This window comes from Mesocricetus auratus, unplaced genomic scaffold, assembly GCF_017639785.1.
Source record: "Mesocricetus auratus isolate SY011 unplaced genomic scaffold, BCM_Maur_2.0 Super-Scaffold_100027, whole genome shotgun sequence".
Taxonomy (NCBI): domain Eukaryota; kingdom Metazoa; phylum Chordata; class Mammalia; order Rodentia; family Cricetidae; genus Mesocricetus; species Mesocricetus auratus.
This window is the reverse complement of record NW_024429208.1, coordinates 9,396,763-9,413,737: the sequence shown is the minus strand read 5'-3', so window position 1 is coordinate 9,413,737 and position 16,975 is coordinate 9,396,763. Positions and strand designations below refer to the sequence as shown.

At 51.1% G+C, this 16,975-nt stretch overlaps 1 protein-coding gene across 4 annotated transcripts in view; it reads right to left on the bottom strand.

Annotated features, from left to right (window-relative positions):
- Col18a1 (collagen type XVIII alpha 1 chain) overlaps positions 1-16,975 on the bottom strand; it is a 106,436-nt gene that overhangs the window by 45,651 nt on the left and 43,810 nt on the right. Inside the window, exon 1 of one of the 4 annotated variants that reach the window (XM_021227510.2) lies at positions 13,162-14,899. The exons of 1 other annotated variant lie outside the window; for it this stretch is intronic. In XM_021227510.2, the coding sequence (XP_021083169.1) occupies positions 13,162-14,593 (1,432 nt within the window). In that variant the 5' untranslated portion in view covers positions 14,594-14,899. Of the gene's footprint in view, positions 1-13,161; positions 14,900-16,975 lie in introns of those variants that run through there. 2 more of the 4 variants (XM_013113901.2, XM_013113900.2) reach the window with 2 other exon arrangements.

Genomic DNA, 16,975 nt, shown 5'->3' with positions numbered 1-16,975 from the left:
TGCCTATAGAGGAACCAGAGCCCGTGGCCGTGAAACCTCCATCCTCAGAGAGCTACAAGGAACCCCCCACTCCTGCCTTGAGAGCCTGATTCCCATTCAGAATCCACAGCTTACTCTATCTGCCCGCCTGTCCGTGGCATTAACAACTCTTCTAAGAGACTCTTTACCCCTAACAATTTGCCTCAGTGTCCCCTTGAGCCCTTCATACTAGAACTACACTATGAAACTAAGGGACAGGCAGGGACTAGAGGTCACACGGTCACTCGAAGAGTCAAAGGTCCCCATGAAGGACAATGCTCAGTCAGTCACTAAAGCTGCACTGCCATAAGAACACCAGGCTACCCCACATTTTGTTTTCTACCTAACTTAAACATGTTCAAGGGATTATTGCATTTTTGTTTTGGGATGCATGTGTATAAAAATGTCATCAAGGAGCCAGGAGTGGTGGCGCGCGCCTTTACTCCCAGCACTGGGAAGGCAGAGGTAGGCGGATGTCTGTGAGTTCGAGGCCAGCCTGGTCTACAAGAACTAGTTCCAGGACAGCCAGGGCTGTTAAACAGAAACTCAGTCCCAAATAAAACAAAACAAAATAAAACAAGTCATCAAGGGTTCTCAACAGTAAAAAAGGAGTGGAGACAGAGCTACAAAGGGGTGGCACGTTTGAATGCCACTGGCGTTAAACTAGAGTATGTTCAAATTAGGATGTAAAGCTCGAGGATGACAAGTGTAAACCTATGCATGGTAACCACACACACACACACACACACACACACACAAAACTGGATACCCATAAGAAGAAAATAAAAAAGGAATTTAAACATTTCATTACAAAACTCAGCTAAAGGGGCTAGAGAGAGATGGCTCAGTAGTTAAGAGTACTGGTTCCTCCTAGCAGAGGACCTGGGTTTGGCTTCCAATACCCACAAGGTAGCTCACAGCTGTCCACAACTCCAGGGGACCCAGAGGCCTCTTCTGACCTCTGCAGGCACCAGGTATGCATGCTGTGCACATACATACATATAAAAACAACAACAACAAAACATCCACACATATAAAATAAAATCACTTTTTAAAAGCATCTAAACAGAGAGTAAAGCAGGAAATGAGAAACAGGAGTATTAGATACAAAGTATACCAACAGCAGTGACAGAAGTCAAGAGCAGCAATTACAATAAATGTAAATGGATTAAATGTCAATTTAAAGAGAAGAGATTTGGGCAAATGAAATGACTCAGTATGTAAAGGTGTCTGCTTTTTGATCCCAGGAACCTGCAAGATAGAAAGAACTGATCATCATAAGTTGTCCTCCAATTTCTACATGGGAGCCATGGTACAGGTGTGTGCATGTTACACACACACACACACACACACACACACACACACACACAGACTCAAATAAGTCAAAATGAATGTAATTTTAAAATTTTAAAGTGAAATAATGCTGCTATGAACATTGCTGCACAGACATCCTTGTTATATGAATGTGCATCTTTTGGGTATATGCCTAACAGTGGAATTGCTGGATCTTGTGGTAGACTGATTCCCATTTTTCTGAGGCATCTCCATACTGATTTCCAAAGTAGCTGTAGGAGTTGGCACTCCCACCAGCAGTGGAGGAGTGTTCCCCTTTTTCCACATCCTTTCCAGCATAAACTGTCATTGGCGTTTTTGATTTTAGCCATTCTGACAGGAATGAGATGGTATCTCAGAGTTGTTTTGATTTGCATTTCCCTGATGGCTAAGGATGTTGAGCACTTTCTTAAGCGTCTATTGGTCATTTTAGGCTCTTCTATTGAGAATTCTCTATTTAGTTCTGTACCCAACTTTTTAATTGGATCATTTGGTGTTTTGGAGACTGGCTTCTTGAGTTCTTTGTAAATTTTGGAGATCAGGTCTCTGTCAGATGTGGGGTTAGTGAATATGTTTTCTGTGGGGTGCCGTTTTGTCTTGCTGACTGTGTCCTTTGCCTTACAGAAGGTTCTCAGTTTCAAGCGGTCCCATTTATTAATTGTCGGTCTCAGTGCTTCTGCCACTGGTGTTATGTTCAGAAAGCAGTCTCCTGTACCAATTCCTTCAAGGGTACTTCCCACTTTCTCTTCTAAGAGGTTCAGTGTGGCTATGTTCATAGCAGCATTATTTGTAATAGCCAGAACATGGAAGCAACTTAGATGCCCCTTAACTTAAGAGTGGATAGAGAAAATGTGGTACATTTACACAATGGAGTACAACTCAGTGGGAAAAAAAAATACCAATGGAATCTTGAAATTCACAGACAAATGGAAAGAACTAGAAGAAACCAACCTGAGTGAGGTAACCCAGTCACAAAAAGACAAACATGGTATGTACTCACTCATATATGGATTTTAGACATGGAGCAGGACATTGCCAGCATACAATCCACACCGCCAGAGAGGCTGGGAAACAGTGAGGACCGTAAGAGAGACATGCATGGTACCTGGAGAAGGGGAAGGGGACAGGATCTTCTGAGCAGATTGGGAGCATGGGGGGAGGGGAGGGAGAAGAGGAGAGGAGAGGAGGAAATGGAGAAGCAGGAAGTTTGAGTCAGGGGAGGAATAAAGGAGAGCAAGATAAGAGATACCATAATAGACGGAGGTTTAAGGAGAGATGTGGCACTAGTGAGATTTTCAGAGATCTACAAGAATGACACCAACTGGCATCGAGGCTACCTTAAATGCCCTTCCCCTGTAATGACAGTGATAACTTATATGCCATCCTAGAGCCTTCATCCAGTGGCTAATGAAAGCAGAGGCAGACACCCACAGCTAAACACTGAACTGAATTCCTGGAGCCCAGTTGCAGAGAGGACAGAGTAATGGACAAGGGGGTCAAGACCGGGCTGGTGAAGCCCACAGAAACAGCTGACCTGAACAAGGGGAAGCTCATGGATCCCAGACTGATGGCTGAGAGGCCAGCATTGGACTGATCCAGACCCCCAGAATGTGGATGTCAGTGAGGAGGCCTTGGCAATCTATTGGGCCTCTGGTAGTGGATCACTATTTATCCCTGGCGTATGAATAGACTTTGGGAGCCCATTCCACGTGGAGAGATGTAATCTCACCCTGGACACATCGGGGAGGATCTGGGTCCTGCTCCAGATGATATGACAGATTTTGGAGATCCCCCATGGAGTGCCTCACCCTCCCTGGGGAGCTGAGGGAAGTGGGATGGGGGGCTTGTGGGGGGCAGGGGAGGAGGGGAGAGACAGGGAGCTGGGATTGACATATGAAGCAGGCTTCTTTCTCATTTAAATAAAAAATTTTTTTAATTTAAAGAAAGAGCCTGACCAAGTAATTTTAAAAAGCCATAATCATATGCTCTCTACAGGAAACTTTCTCTAGACAAACAGGTTGAAAATGAATGGGCTGCCCATGTGGAGAGAATGCAAGGTAGCTACAATAGTATCAGACGGAACAGAATTTAAACCAGTGTGTTACAAGAGGGAAGGGAACAGAGAGGGTCAGTACAGGGGGGGAGTTATGACAGTGACAGACCACTGACATATGCAGCTAAATGGCAGAATAAGGGGAGGAACTGACAGTCCCACAACAGCAGTGACTTCAACACCCTCTCGCTGAAGGGTAGAACAACCCGAAAAGGAGGGTAAGGAAGGGTTCCTGGATCTGTGAATATCCACAGAGCACTGCCAGCCACAGTGGCGCGTGGGCTCGAGCTCTCTGGTGTATATGTAACATTTCCAAGATAGGCACATCAGGCCACAGAAAACTTCAACAGACATAACATATACTCTCCAACCAGTCTGAGATCAAGCTAGACCCTAAAAACAAATATAACTCGATTACTTACAAATTTGTGGAAATTAACTTTTTTTGGTTTTTCGAGACAGGGTTTCTCTGTATTGTTTTGGAGGCTGTCCTGGAACTCACTCTGTAGACCAGGCTGTTCTGGAACTCACAGAGATCCACCTGTCTCTGCCTCCCGAGTGCTGGGATTAAAGGTGTGCGCCACCAACACCCAGCTAAATTTCATACTTACAAACAACCACTTTAGCATACAAGAATCAAGAGAGACATGAGAAAATACTTAGATAAAAATCAGAGTGTTGCCCCCCCAAAAAAACTGGTGGGGGAATTTTTAAAAAATCATAGAAAGGAGAAGCATATTGCTATAAACATTTCATTAACAGACAAGTGATCTTAAATAACCCACCCATTGTACATACAGAATTAGGAAAAGAAAAAGAGGAAAAAACAAAACAAGAACAAAAATCTATTCCAGAGCAAACAGAAGGGGAAAAATAAAACAAAAATCAACAAAGCAAAGAACAGGGAAAAAAAAATCAATGAAACCAAACTCAGTTCTTTGGAAAGATCAACATAACTGATGAACCTTGTAAAGTTTAGAGAGAGAGAGAGAGAGAGAGAGAGAGAGAGAGAGAGAGAGAGAGAGAGAGACAGAGACAGAGAGAGAGACAGAGAGAGAGACAGAGAGAGAGAGAGAGAGAGAGAGAGAGAGAGAGAGAGACAGAGACAGAGATAGAGAGAGAGAGACAGAGACAGAGACAGAGACTGAGACTCACGGCAAAGGTCAGGAGAGTAGAGGCATCACTATAGGAGTGGAATGGGCAGTGAGAGCCCATGACAAAACCAAAATGAAGGGGCCAAATTTCTAGACATACAAAAGCTACCAGACTGAGCCATGAGGAAACTCGATGTTTGGACAGACCCACAGTTAGAGAGGAGACTGGGGGAATAGTTTAATAATTTTTAAAATTTTTCCAACAAAAGCCCTGGGCCCAGGGGTGTTGCTTTTGAGAAGTCTGCAAAGCATTCAGTTCTTGTAAATTTATCCCAAAATACTGATGAGAGAAAACTTTCTGTCTCATTCTATGAGGCCAGTATTACCCTAATCCCAAAGCCAGATAAGGATATAAAAACAAACAAAAAATCGATAATCTAGTATTCCCCTAATGAAGAGTGTCTCAGAAACTCTCAACAAAAACACCAGCAAATGCTTTTAGTATATTGAAAGCCCCGTGCATGCCGGCTAAGTGAGTCTATTCCTGGGATTCCGGGGCAGTCCACATATGAAATCAATCAGTGCGATCATGTGGCATGGTGAATGCAGAAACAGCCAATCTCAGCTGAAGCAGGACGAGCAATGGGTTAGCTGCAGCACTGTTCCACGATGAAAACACTAGCGATCTCATCATCAAGCGAGCCACGTGTGAAGAGCCCACGACAAACACCACGTGCAGGCTGGGTGATGTAGCTCAGTTGGCAGAGCACTTGCCTAGAATGCAGGAGGCTTTAGGTTCAAATCCCAGGTGGACATGGTTGTACATAACAACAACTGCAGGGCTCCCAAGGTGAGTCTTGGGGAGCTCAAAGTCATCCTTGGCTACAAGGTTAATTTGAGGTCAGCCTGTGCTACATGAGTGCCTGACTCAAAAACAGAAACACTTGTGCCCTGGTGAGGATATAAGCCTTGGCTATATGAAGCAGGAGCAAGGAATCTTCACTGTTGTTGAGAGGGAGAGGCAGGTTAGAAAAGAAGTTTTCAGTGCGACCTTGAATACTGAACACCCAAAGCTGCTTCAAGCAGTCTGAGCAGAAATGAAGCTGCCCTAAAGAGAACCTTGTGTCTCTCAATGAGACCGTCAGACTGTTGAAACAATGGGCCCCAAAGAAACGGGAATCTCTCCCACCCCAGGAATCCCACTCTGGGAGAAGGAAAATGCACCTGCCAGAGATGGGATCTTGTCTCCTGGAAAAAGGTTTCACAGGGTCCTAACATCTTGCTGGACCACCTTAAAGAATGAGACTGAAGCCCATCGAATGAACCCAGTGCTTGCCAGGGCCACATCTTGACTGGGGCTGCTTAGATGTGCACATCCTTGGCCCTCTGCTTAAACTCTGATCTCACATCAAACCCCAAAACAGACTTACGAGGTCTACTGGATTTCTTCCTTCCTCTTCCCAATGCGGCCACTGAATAAATCTTCTTTGTATGCTTTCCATTTTTAATTTGACTCTTTTAATTGGATTATTGAGGATGGGCAACCAGACCTGAATTGGGGCACAGGCTGTGACCTCCAAGTTTCATAATAGAACAAACAAATGAGCCAGCAGGACACCTCTGCTAACATAGAAATCACTGTGCTCGCCCACAGCAACAAGCAGTCCAGAAAGGAAACTTCAACACAATTCCACATACAGTAAAACCAAAAAGAATAAAAACGCTTAGGGCCTCACTTAGCGAAGAAGGGGAAAATTTTGTACAGTGAAAACCACAAAAAACTGCCGAAAGGCATTCAAGACAGATAAATGTAATGCTACCCCCACTCATGGGGCTGCTGGAGCAAACCAAGACTAAGAAGCAAACACGTAACAGTAAGATTTCTCACAGCCTGGATGCTGAGTCCAAGGCCAAGGAGTTTTGAGACCTAGCCTCTGTTTCCAAGATGACACCATCTCACCGTGTCCTTAGGAGGGGACAAAAGGCTGTGTCCTTGCAGAGGCAAAGTGAAAGAGCAGAGGTTAGTCTGCACACACCCTCTACCTTCATGGGGGTGTTAAGCTCATTCGGGAGACCAGAGCCTACACTCACTTCTCCAAGGCCACACCCCTCAGCAGCAGCAGATTTTTGAAGAGACACATTCAAACTACAGCCAGTGTAAAAAAGCGACCTGAGGTAGCTTACAGATTCTAAGCAATTCTTATCAAAATCCCAACGGCAGTTTTGATTTGGCTCTTGACAACATTGGGGATTGAACCCAGGATGTTGTCCCAGTGGGGAAATGCTCTACCACAGAGCTATGGCCTCAGTCTTCCCAATGATAGTTTTTACAAAACATGAAAAACCCATCCTGAAATTCATGCCAAATCTCAAGGAAGCCAATGCACTCTTGACAAAGAGTCAAGTTGGTGGACTCACAATTTCTGGTTTTAAAACTTCCTCCAAAGCTACAGTTAGCACCACTGTATCTCTGGCATAAGGACAGATACATGGACCCAGTATGGTGTTACGGATCTATAATAGCCTGTAACCAGAACTGAAGAGGCCCAAACAGGATCTCCTATAGCATCCTGGCTGCATAGCATCCTGGCTGTACAGCTTACACATGCTGCAGCTCACACACAGCAGCCTGGAGCCTCCAGACTGCATAAAAAGGAAAAGGCAAACTGAGCCCTTTGCTTCCTGCCTGTGGTGCAACTCCCGCTGCCTCTCCCTCCACCACCACCCCACCCCCCACCCCCCCCACCCCCGCTGCCATGCCTCCCCTGCCAGGATGGGCTGCACCCTCAAACCTTGCGCCTGAATAGACCCTTCCTCCCCTGAGTTGCTTCTGTCAGGGGCATTACTATAGCAATGCAAGCGATAACTAGTGTTAACCCTGGATACCCAGCAAGCAGGATAGCATTTCAGACTTGATAACAGAGGAAACCAATTCAAAACCAAGCCAAGAACTTTAACACACATTCTCCCAAAGACTGATACATGGATAGGAGAAGTTGAGGAGTGTTTAACAGAGACGGAGTTCCAGCTTGGGGATGGGAGCTCTGGAGGTAGATGGTTGGTGGTGACAGCACTGGCCTGTATATGAAACACAGTGGCAGTGCAGTGAGCTCTATGTTAGTATATTTTATCATCTTAGAAATGCATGAAAGCAGTGACTTCCCTAAGGAAGAACGATAGATGAATCATCTGCCAATGGGAAGGATAGTATCAAGGAGCCAGTCTCTGGGCTCACGTGGAGACTCTGCTTGCCCCTGAGGTGAGGAGTGCAGAGGCCACACTCTCATTCCTCCTCAAGTATCTTCTCCCAAAGCTAGTCAAGGACAGGATCACAACACATACTGTCCCCACCTGCCTGAGCTGCTGCAGTAGAATCACGCCCTCTATGCCTGGAAGCCAGTGTTGTGGTCTGAATGAAAAATGTCCCCAAAAGGCTCTTTCGCTAAAGGCATGACCCCCATGTGGTGTTGCTACGGGGAGGTGACTAGATCATGAAGGGAGTCACTTTTTTGGTTGGTTAATCCAGGAACAGGCTGTTAGAGGTGGAGCCTGGAGGAGAAGGTTTGTGGACGGTCTTTTCCCCGAAGGCCACTTTGTCCCTGGTCCCTCGCTTTTACTACTCCTAGATACTGTGGGGTGAGCAGCATTGCCCTGCCCTGCCCTTGTGCCTCACCACAGGCCACAAGCAATGGAGCCAGACACATGTGGGCCATGAGCCAAAGAGATTCTTTCCTCCCCTGATAAGCCCCGTAGACAATGACGCCAACACCTCAATGCTGATAGAATGACCAAGAAAGTGCCGGCATCCTTCATGCAAGAGGAAGAGATGACTGACAGGCCGGGAGGAAGTCTGCCAACCAAACAGATCGGAGGAAAGGATAAATCTCCAGAGCTGATGCAGGATTCACACGGCTCAAAAAAAGAGCAAGTAACTGATGAGACATTTCTCCAGAAGACCCGGGCGGTCTACAGCACACACTTGCTCCAGATCACAGGTCACCAGAGACACAGACGAAGTCCACAACAGGATGTTACCTCACATCTGTTAGCAAGAAGGAACAGGTGGTAGAGAAAAAGGAGGAACCCTTTACACTGCTGGCAGGAGTGAAATCTAGGTCAGTTACCAGGGGAGACATGATGAAGCCTACACACACACACACACACACACACACACACACACACACACACACACACACACACACACACACACACACACAGAACCACTAATGACTACAGCATCCAAAGGAACTGAGGCCAGGCTGCAGAAGACATACCCATACCCCAAATTTACTGCAGCCCTGGATACTCACAGCAACCATGACGCAGAACCACGTGGGTGTTCCTGGACATGAGAAAGAGAAGGTGCTGTGCTCACACACAACACTGAACATGAAGGAACTCCTGTCATGTGCCAACATAGAGAAACCGGCGGACACTGTGCTAAATGAAACCATCCTGGCACAGAATGAACACGACTTGACCTCACTCACAGGCCGACAACCTAAAGATGTGGGACACGAAGGTGGCTTCCTGGCTGGTGGAGGTGGAGAAATGGGGAGACATGAACCCTAGGCAAAGAAAGAGCTCCCGTCTGGTAGTTGGGAAGTTCTGCAGACCTGGTTTGCAGTGGGCGAGTTCAGATGTCAATCTACACCATGTGCAAGGATTTAGACAGGGCTGGCGTGTGGATCAGAGAACCTGCTTGACATGTGTGAGGCCCTAGGCTCAATCCCCAGTATCACGCACACATGCATACACGAGTACATACACACATACACACCTGCTCAGAGAGTAGGTTGTAAATGTAACCCTGACAGGTGATGGATATACCAAATAACTCTGTGGTCATTGTTTTGCAGCATATGTAATATGAAGCCATTGCACTGCACGCTTTAAATCCCTGGATGTACATTGGTCCCTGCAGACTCTCCAGGCTCCCATGTGTCTATGGCTGTAGGTCACCAGGGAGGGCCTGGTGTCTGGGAGGAAGGGGTGTCTGTGGACAGCTCAGCTAGCAGTATGCACATACTATTTAGCTACAGGTTGCCGGGAGTGAGAGATAAGCATTCAGGTATTTTTCCACGGAGGGGTCTTGTCTCCTTGGATCAGAGTTAAACAGAAACTCGAGTTAACCGAAGCGTCCTAAAGAACAGCATTGCGAAGTCTCACATTTGATCAAGGAGCCAGATAAAGGCCAAGGTGAGAACAGTCAGGGGCTCATGGGGTACCCGATGGAGGGAACATCTATGCCATTTGTGGACTGCCAGAGTGACGAACACAGCAGAGCCCCACCCCCAACCCTCATGCCATAACACACTCTGAATGCTTTCCAAATGCTCCCCAACTGGCCAGCATGGTCCACGAGGTTCAGAGGTTCAGTCACACTGTGTGACTCTTAGTTGCACCCAGTGTGTCTGCATGCCTGTTGCAGATGCAGGATTTGGATTCCCCAGACCTTGCTTTCTCCTAAGAGCTTTCAGGCTCACTGGGAAAATTGTAAGTATTGTCATTCACAAGGTAGACAGGGCTTTGAGACATGGAGGGGGTGAGAGTAAGGCCAAACAAATGCCCGGGTCCATGTAGCCCCTTGACTCAACTCCACTCAGAGAGTCAATGGCTTTCCCTAAGGCAATGGCAGGCCCAACAGTGGCCCTACTAATTGGCAGCTGGGGATCAGTACTAGTGGGAACAGAGGCACAGACCCTGGGTGCTGTACCTCTGCTTATCCATCCATCTCTCCCCCATATACCCAAGGGACAGGCCTGTATACACAAGACCCTTCCCAGGGGCCCTGATGCACGCTAACCAGCAGATCAGCCATGTCAAGGAGGGCCCACGGGGTGACCCCCTACCTCCCAGCTATCACCTCACATGCCGACTGAACGCTGTGATGTCCCTTGATAGCTTGGCGCCAGTCAATTCACCTCCTGTCTCCCTCAGGGGTCAGAAGGAAAGGCATGCGCGTGGGGCTACAGGCTTGGCTAGACAAGCGAGCCCGGAGGCCTCAGGATGCTAGGCAGGGCCAGGTGTGCAAGGCGAGCTGTGCATATGTGCATAAGGCCAGGGCTGCTGCACCAGGTGTAGACAGGTATTTTAGGTATTTTTCCATAGAAACATCTTGTCTCTTCAGATCAAAGTTAAACAGAAACTCAAAGTTACCTGAAGTCAGGTGTGTAAGGCCAGGTGTGCAGGGGTGCTGAAGTAGGAGTACAAGGCCAGGTGTGCAAGGCCAGGGGCTTAGGGTGACTGCAGGACTTTGGGGTCACACTGTACTGGCCTGGGAGAGGGTAACAGGGCAGGGCCCACATAGTGGGGGGCACCCACCGTGGTTCTGGTCAGGCCCTGAGGAGGAAGTGCATTCTCCTTGTAGGAACTCATGCTCCCAATCCCCAAGCCTCCCGGTGAAGCCAAAGACTGCCCCTGTCCCTAGATGGTCATGGGGCTAAGATTCGAACTCAGCACCTCTCACCTGCCACTAAGGGGTTAGGGAACACTGTGGGGGAGGGGTTAAGTCTTCCTCCTTATCTTTCTTTCTGATCCCACCAGGAACCCCACCTGTCCCTACTCCACGCTGAGGTTGGGGTGCTCAGCCTGACACAGAGGCCCAGCAGGAGTGGGGCTCACCCTGGAGTGGAGGAGCCTGGGAAAGAGGCCAGAGAAGGCAAAGGACTCTCCTGCTCCTGCCCCTGAGTTTCCACGGAAGCCTTCCCCGCCAGCCCTGCCTGGAAAGGCACCTTAGTTCAGTGAGGTTTGCCACCCAGATGTGGCCTGCGGGGATGGGGACCATGAGTAGTGCTGGACCAGTCCCCAGGACCTTGCCCAATGTGTCCAGATGGTCAGCCACTGGCTGACCAGGCAGTCACAGTTAAAGACATTAGTGTCCCATGAAGCTCTACCGTAAGGACGACATGTGCCAGCTCTGGCCCTGTACCCCACGTGGCTGATCCCTCAATCCAAGGAGCCTCTGGCTGCCCCTGAAGCAGACACAGGACCAGGCCCTCCTAACCCTGGACAGCAGCCCACATGATTCCCCATCATCTTTCATGACCCCAACGGAAGATGCATGTTGTTCTCCCGTCAAGACACATCCCCAGGGAACTGACCGTGCAAGATGGGCTCTGCCAGATGTGGCCAGGTGTGGCCTCCACTGGGAGCCACTCCACATTCAGCTACTTCAGGGATGGAAATGTGTGCGTATGGGATTCACTGTGACACCAGCTGGGTAAAAACCTGAGCTGATGGCCCTGGGGTAGACCCACCCTCTCAGGTCCAGCTGTGGCCCCTAATGAAGCCATGAGCATCCCCTGGGTTTCTGCGCAGCCCAGGCCCTTCCTGGAGCATGGCCACACATCCACCTCCTCTGCCCGTAGCCCGTCCCTCACCCTCTGCATACATCTTCTCAGCCAGAGACCTGTTCATCCTCTGGGTGGTCCTCCTGCCCACCTGTTCCTCTATTCCAGTTCCTCGTGTGCCTCTTTCCTGGGACAGGGTACTGTCTATCTAGTGCTTGATCCTGCCTACCTAGAGCCCCTTTCTTGCTATACCCTAGCCCTACACAGGGCCTACGCAGGCTCTGGATCAGCAACTTGCTGGGAACCACCCAAGTTCGTCCTGCTGGCGTCCAACAAGCTGATTCCCTGCAGAATCCCAGGGAACCCTCATGGCTGCATTACTACATACTTTAAATCACCACAACAGACACCCCTTTGAGTCCAGCATAGCCTCCCAGCTCCAGAACCCATTGGCTATAGGTCAAGGCCACGTCTCCTCGTGCAGAGGACTGATGTCATGCCCTGCAGGCTGGCCGAGGCCTCCCAACACAAACAGTAGCCTAGGAGTTAGGAGCACAGCTTGGGAGCACTATCCAGGGGCCTGGTTCCTGACTAGACAAAAAAGGAAGCTCCCTGTGGCCTGGTCCAACTGCCCCTGGCCTGCCCTGATCCTGGGCTAATCTGAAGAATGGTCTCCCTCTTCCATGCCCTGATCCTGGGCTAATCTGAAGAATGGTCTCCCTCTTCGATGCCCTGATCCTGGGCTAATCTGAAGAATGGCCTCCCTCCTCCATGCCCTGATCCTGGGCTAATCTGAAGAATGGTCTCCCCTCCTCCATTCTACCCATCATGTAGCCAGAGGCTATGGACCCCAGAGCTTTAGATCTGGGCAGAAGCATGTGGGGTATATAGGAGGCTGGAGCCTATGGCTCTCCCTGTGTGGCTGGCACCTTTCACCTTTAGCTAGACTGGCTGGGCCACAGGGAGAACATCAGACAACGTGGCTCAGGGGCTAGGAATAAGGATGGAATTCGGTAGGAATCAAAGCTCCCCAGTTCATGTCACGTTACTGCTCTGTTTTTCAATTTCCAGCCCGTGACTGAAGCAGCACCTAGCTAACTCTGTGAGAACTAAGTCTCCCTGTGACTCAGGGAGCACCTGGGGCAGGTGACGGCCTGTCATACTTGCTGCAGTCATAGAACCTACAGTCATAGCCACGCCCGGACCCCAGCCTCCTCCCCTTCACAGGACACCATACACCAGCACCTCTCCAGGGCCATCACCAGACTCGGTGAGGCAGGGGCAGCGATCCTGCGCCAAGCTCTCATCAGCCCTGGCTGAGCTCTCTTATCAAAGCAAACAGGAAAGGGGAGGGTGGTGGCCACTTGGTTACCTGCAGCTGGCCCAATGAACACACAGTACCCATCCTCCTGAGAAGGGAGCAAGGCACAGTTGACAGGCAGCCTGCCCCCATCTAGATAGTTCCAGCATCCGTCCTCCAGGACTTCACAGAACTGACGGCAAGGTGGCAGGGCAGGTGGTGGGCCTGGGCCACACGAGGGAGCCAGCAAGAGACAGAAGAACCAATCAAGGAAGGGATGGCAGTTCGTCTGGAGGAGGCGCCCCCATGCCCGTGCAGCGGCCTCCACCTCCTCACTGTGTCTGTGGTGTAGATGATTAGGCAGCCAGAAGTGTCCAACGCCTAGGTGACTGCAGATGGTCAAAGTAGGCGGCAGGGGCAGGCACCGGCTGGTAGAGGTCAGAGAGCCAGTTCCCAGCAGTGTGGAGTCATTAGAAAGCCCAGGCCCTGAAGAGGTAGCCTCTCGGGAAACCCAAGCACCAGGGAACCCAGGTAAAGCTGCTACTTGAGAGAGCTGGGCTGAGGGGTCAGAGGAAGGGACAGAGAGTAAACCGTGCACGCTCAGAGAAGCCGTCACCAGGGGACCCGTCACCAGGGGAAGCGGAAGAGGTGTGTGCCTGTGGGTGTCAGAGTGGGCATCAGCATGTGGGTGCTGCTGGCCGGGCCTGGGTGCCATAGGCAAGAGTCCGTTCCCCTCCAGATGCCAGGGCTGCCTGGGGGGCTTCTGGCTCCCCCGGGAAGGAGCCCCGACTTGTGTAGAAGAGAGAAAAGCTCTACCTGGGGGTGTTGGTCTTCTCAGGGGTGCCTGGAGGCTGCTCAGGGAGGGAGGTGGCTGGGTGGGTACAGTCAGGGTGCCAGCCTCGGTTGTCTGAACATCTGGAGAACTTGGAACACCTCTGTTCAGCCAGAGGGTGGTGTCCCCCTCCTGGGGGGCGCTGGAGAACTCAGTAGGAGTGAGGAGGGCAGAAGGGATGGAGGAAGCTGAGGCTTCCATCCCAGCCGACTTCTTGGTGGCCGGGTTCTCATCCCACAGCTGGACGAAGCTCCGAATGCCCTGGGCCACATTCAGAATCTTGGCTCCAACGCCAGCAACATTCTCCTCCTTCATGTCTGGGCTCGCCGCAGAAGCCATAGGGGGGATGGGGGTGGCTGTGGTTGTAGGGGTCCCACTCTGGCCAGCTTCCTGGTCCTCCGGGGGCAGCTTGGGGTTGGCACGAGCCGTCTGCTGTTCTGCGAGGCCATCCTGGGGGACCGCGTGCGTGGTGGGGCTCTCTGTGGGCTCCACAGGTGAACTGCTCTTGGGCTCGGAGATCGGATCATTGGTCTTGGTGGACCATAGCCACACCAGAGGACTCAGGGGATTCAAGGGATTCAGGGGATTCCGGTCAGGCCTGGCGGGCTCGAGGCAGCAGGAGAGCAGCAGCAGCAGCAGCAGCCAGAGGCGTCTGCTGGGGTCGGGAGCCATGAGGGCAGTGCAAGCCTCTGAGCTGGGGCGGCTCCTGTGGTCCTGGAGGTGGGGCCTGCCAGGTCCCCACCCTCCCCCATTCAGGCTTCCCAGCCTCACTCCTCCACCACCTCCCTCTGGCAGAAGGGAAGGAGCCCGGCCTGGGAATCAAGGTGACCCACCAACCGGTACCTTCAGATCCCATTTAACCCCTTCCTTCCTGCACCCCCAGGAACAGCCGCAGAGCAGAAGGGCAGTCAAGAGGCACCCGGTGCAACTCCAGCTTCCGCTACTTAGAGCTGCTGAGTCTCTGCTGAGACTGTGTGTGTGGGTGTGGGGGGCCTGGCCAGGGTCCTTGGGGACACGGAGGCCGCGCCCAAGCTCCTACTGCCTCCATTGGAGAACACCCGGAAGTCCTGGATGCTGGCCACCAGGCTGTGATGAAACGAGTTTGAAAAAGGCCCAAGTTGCTGCAGTTTCAACTCTTGTGTTACAGCTGTTGCTTCAGGGACAGGGTGGGTGTCTGTTTCTTCCTCCGCCCCCTCCCCACCCCTCACTCTCAACCCCTCAGTTAACCTGCAGCTCTCTTACCTGGCTCAAGCCCCAAAACCATCGATTCATCCTGTCCCTTGGACCCCAAGAGCCCCCTGGGGCCTTGGTGGACACTTTACTTCTTTCTCCAGTTTATTCTTAAATTCTCTTACATGACCTGCCTGTAATGCTCTCTCTGCAGTGACGTGCCCTGCGTCGTGCCCTGCGTCATGGGTGTCTCTAGGTCCTCGAGAGTGTTTTAAAACCAACTCTTGGGAGTTGCTTCAGATTGACAGACTGTAACAGTAGTTGAGCCTCAAGATGAAGCTATAGGGAAACGTGTGGGATTTATCCAAGGGATATGCCGCCAATAGCAGGCTCCTGCCTCCTGTCTTATGGAGTCCAGCTGTGCGTAAAGGACATGCATGGCATTACTTAGTGGCCTGTGGGGGCACTCTGGTCACCCCAAGTCCTTCAAAATGAGGCTGGGGAGTGAGACCTGCCCTCAGCCTCGGTGGAGCTCAGGGGCTAAAACAGAGCTGGGGGCCACATTCTTGTGCCTTGGGACTCCACCATTATCAGGCATCTCCTCAGGCTGTGTCCAGGAGTGACAAGAGTCAGGGCACCGCCCTTGCTCAAGCGTAGCTCAGGCACACGCTTCACCGGGTCAGTCGGCAGCTGTATGCCTCCCCTGACATTTCTATTCCTTCACACGGCTTCAGATAACACCTCACTCTATCTAGAGTAAATCAGGAGCTTGGTGGCTTGTCAGTCCTACAGACTGTTCTGGGTTGCAGCGCCCACGTACCTGTCAGCCTTCACTTAACCTGACCCCATGAGGTCAGGCAGGCTGCTACCCCTCATTTCAGAGAGGCTGGATGGTCATCCAGGACATCCTCCTGCCTCAGTGCCCCCCTGCCTGAGTGTTAGCCCTCCTAGGCAACAGCAAGGTTGAAGGTGGGGAAGGGGCGTGCTCGCCTGGCTACCTGACCGCATGGCTCACCAGCCCCTACACCCTGAGACCTTTTGGATAGCCAGACTTGGGAATTAGGCTATGGGCCACCATCCGTGAGGCCCACATATCCGAGGGCTTTGTAGAGAGAGGCCCAGGCTACAGCTGGGGTTTTGCATTTCTGACACATTCTGTATCTAGTCAGATCCAACATCCACAGAACCGGAGCCAAGGAGACATAGTGCCCCGCAAGCCCCCACATTCCGCGGTCCTGTTTCCAGGACCCCACAGGACACAGCTGTCGGCCTTGCCCCCATCACTACTGAAATGGGTGAAAAATGTACCCCCAGATGGGGTAAATACAACAGAGTGAGGCGTACTGGCGCTGTGAGAGGTCCTGGTCCCAGGGCCTGGTGGGACGGGCTTGGCCTCTCTAGGATGTTGTAGGTACCCCATAGCTATGTAAATACTTCCAACCAAGGCAGTGCCTGGGACCCCCGACCCAGGAAAGGTGACATTTATCCAAGTACTTTGCTCCTCCCCAACCCCCAGCCAGTGTGGATCCCAGCTACCCTGTGACAGCAGAGACAGCTGTTGAGGCTTCCCCCAGGCCCTCAGTGTCCCGAGAGGATGCTGAAGAATAAGCCCAAGGGAGGCCATGGTTCAAGCAGATAGAGATTGAGAGGCCAAAACATCTCAATGGAAACAAGTGCCCGATGGCCAGCAGGCAGGACGGTGGCAAGGGTCACCCTGAGATGAACTGTAGAGAAGCAGCCACTGCCAAGGACGGCCACCCTCAATCCCATTCAGAAGGGCCCAACAGAGGGCCAGAGCTCTGTCACTCCCTTCTAGGCTCTGGGCTTCTGGTCCTCCTTCCCTGCTCTCGGCCTGGGGTCCTAGCAACGGAAACTCAAAGCGGG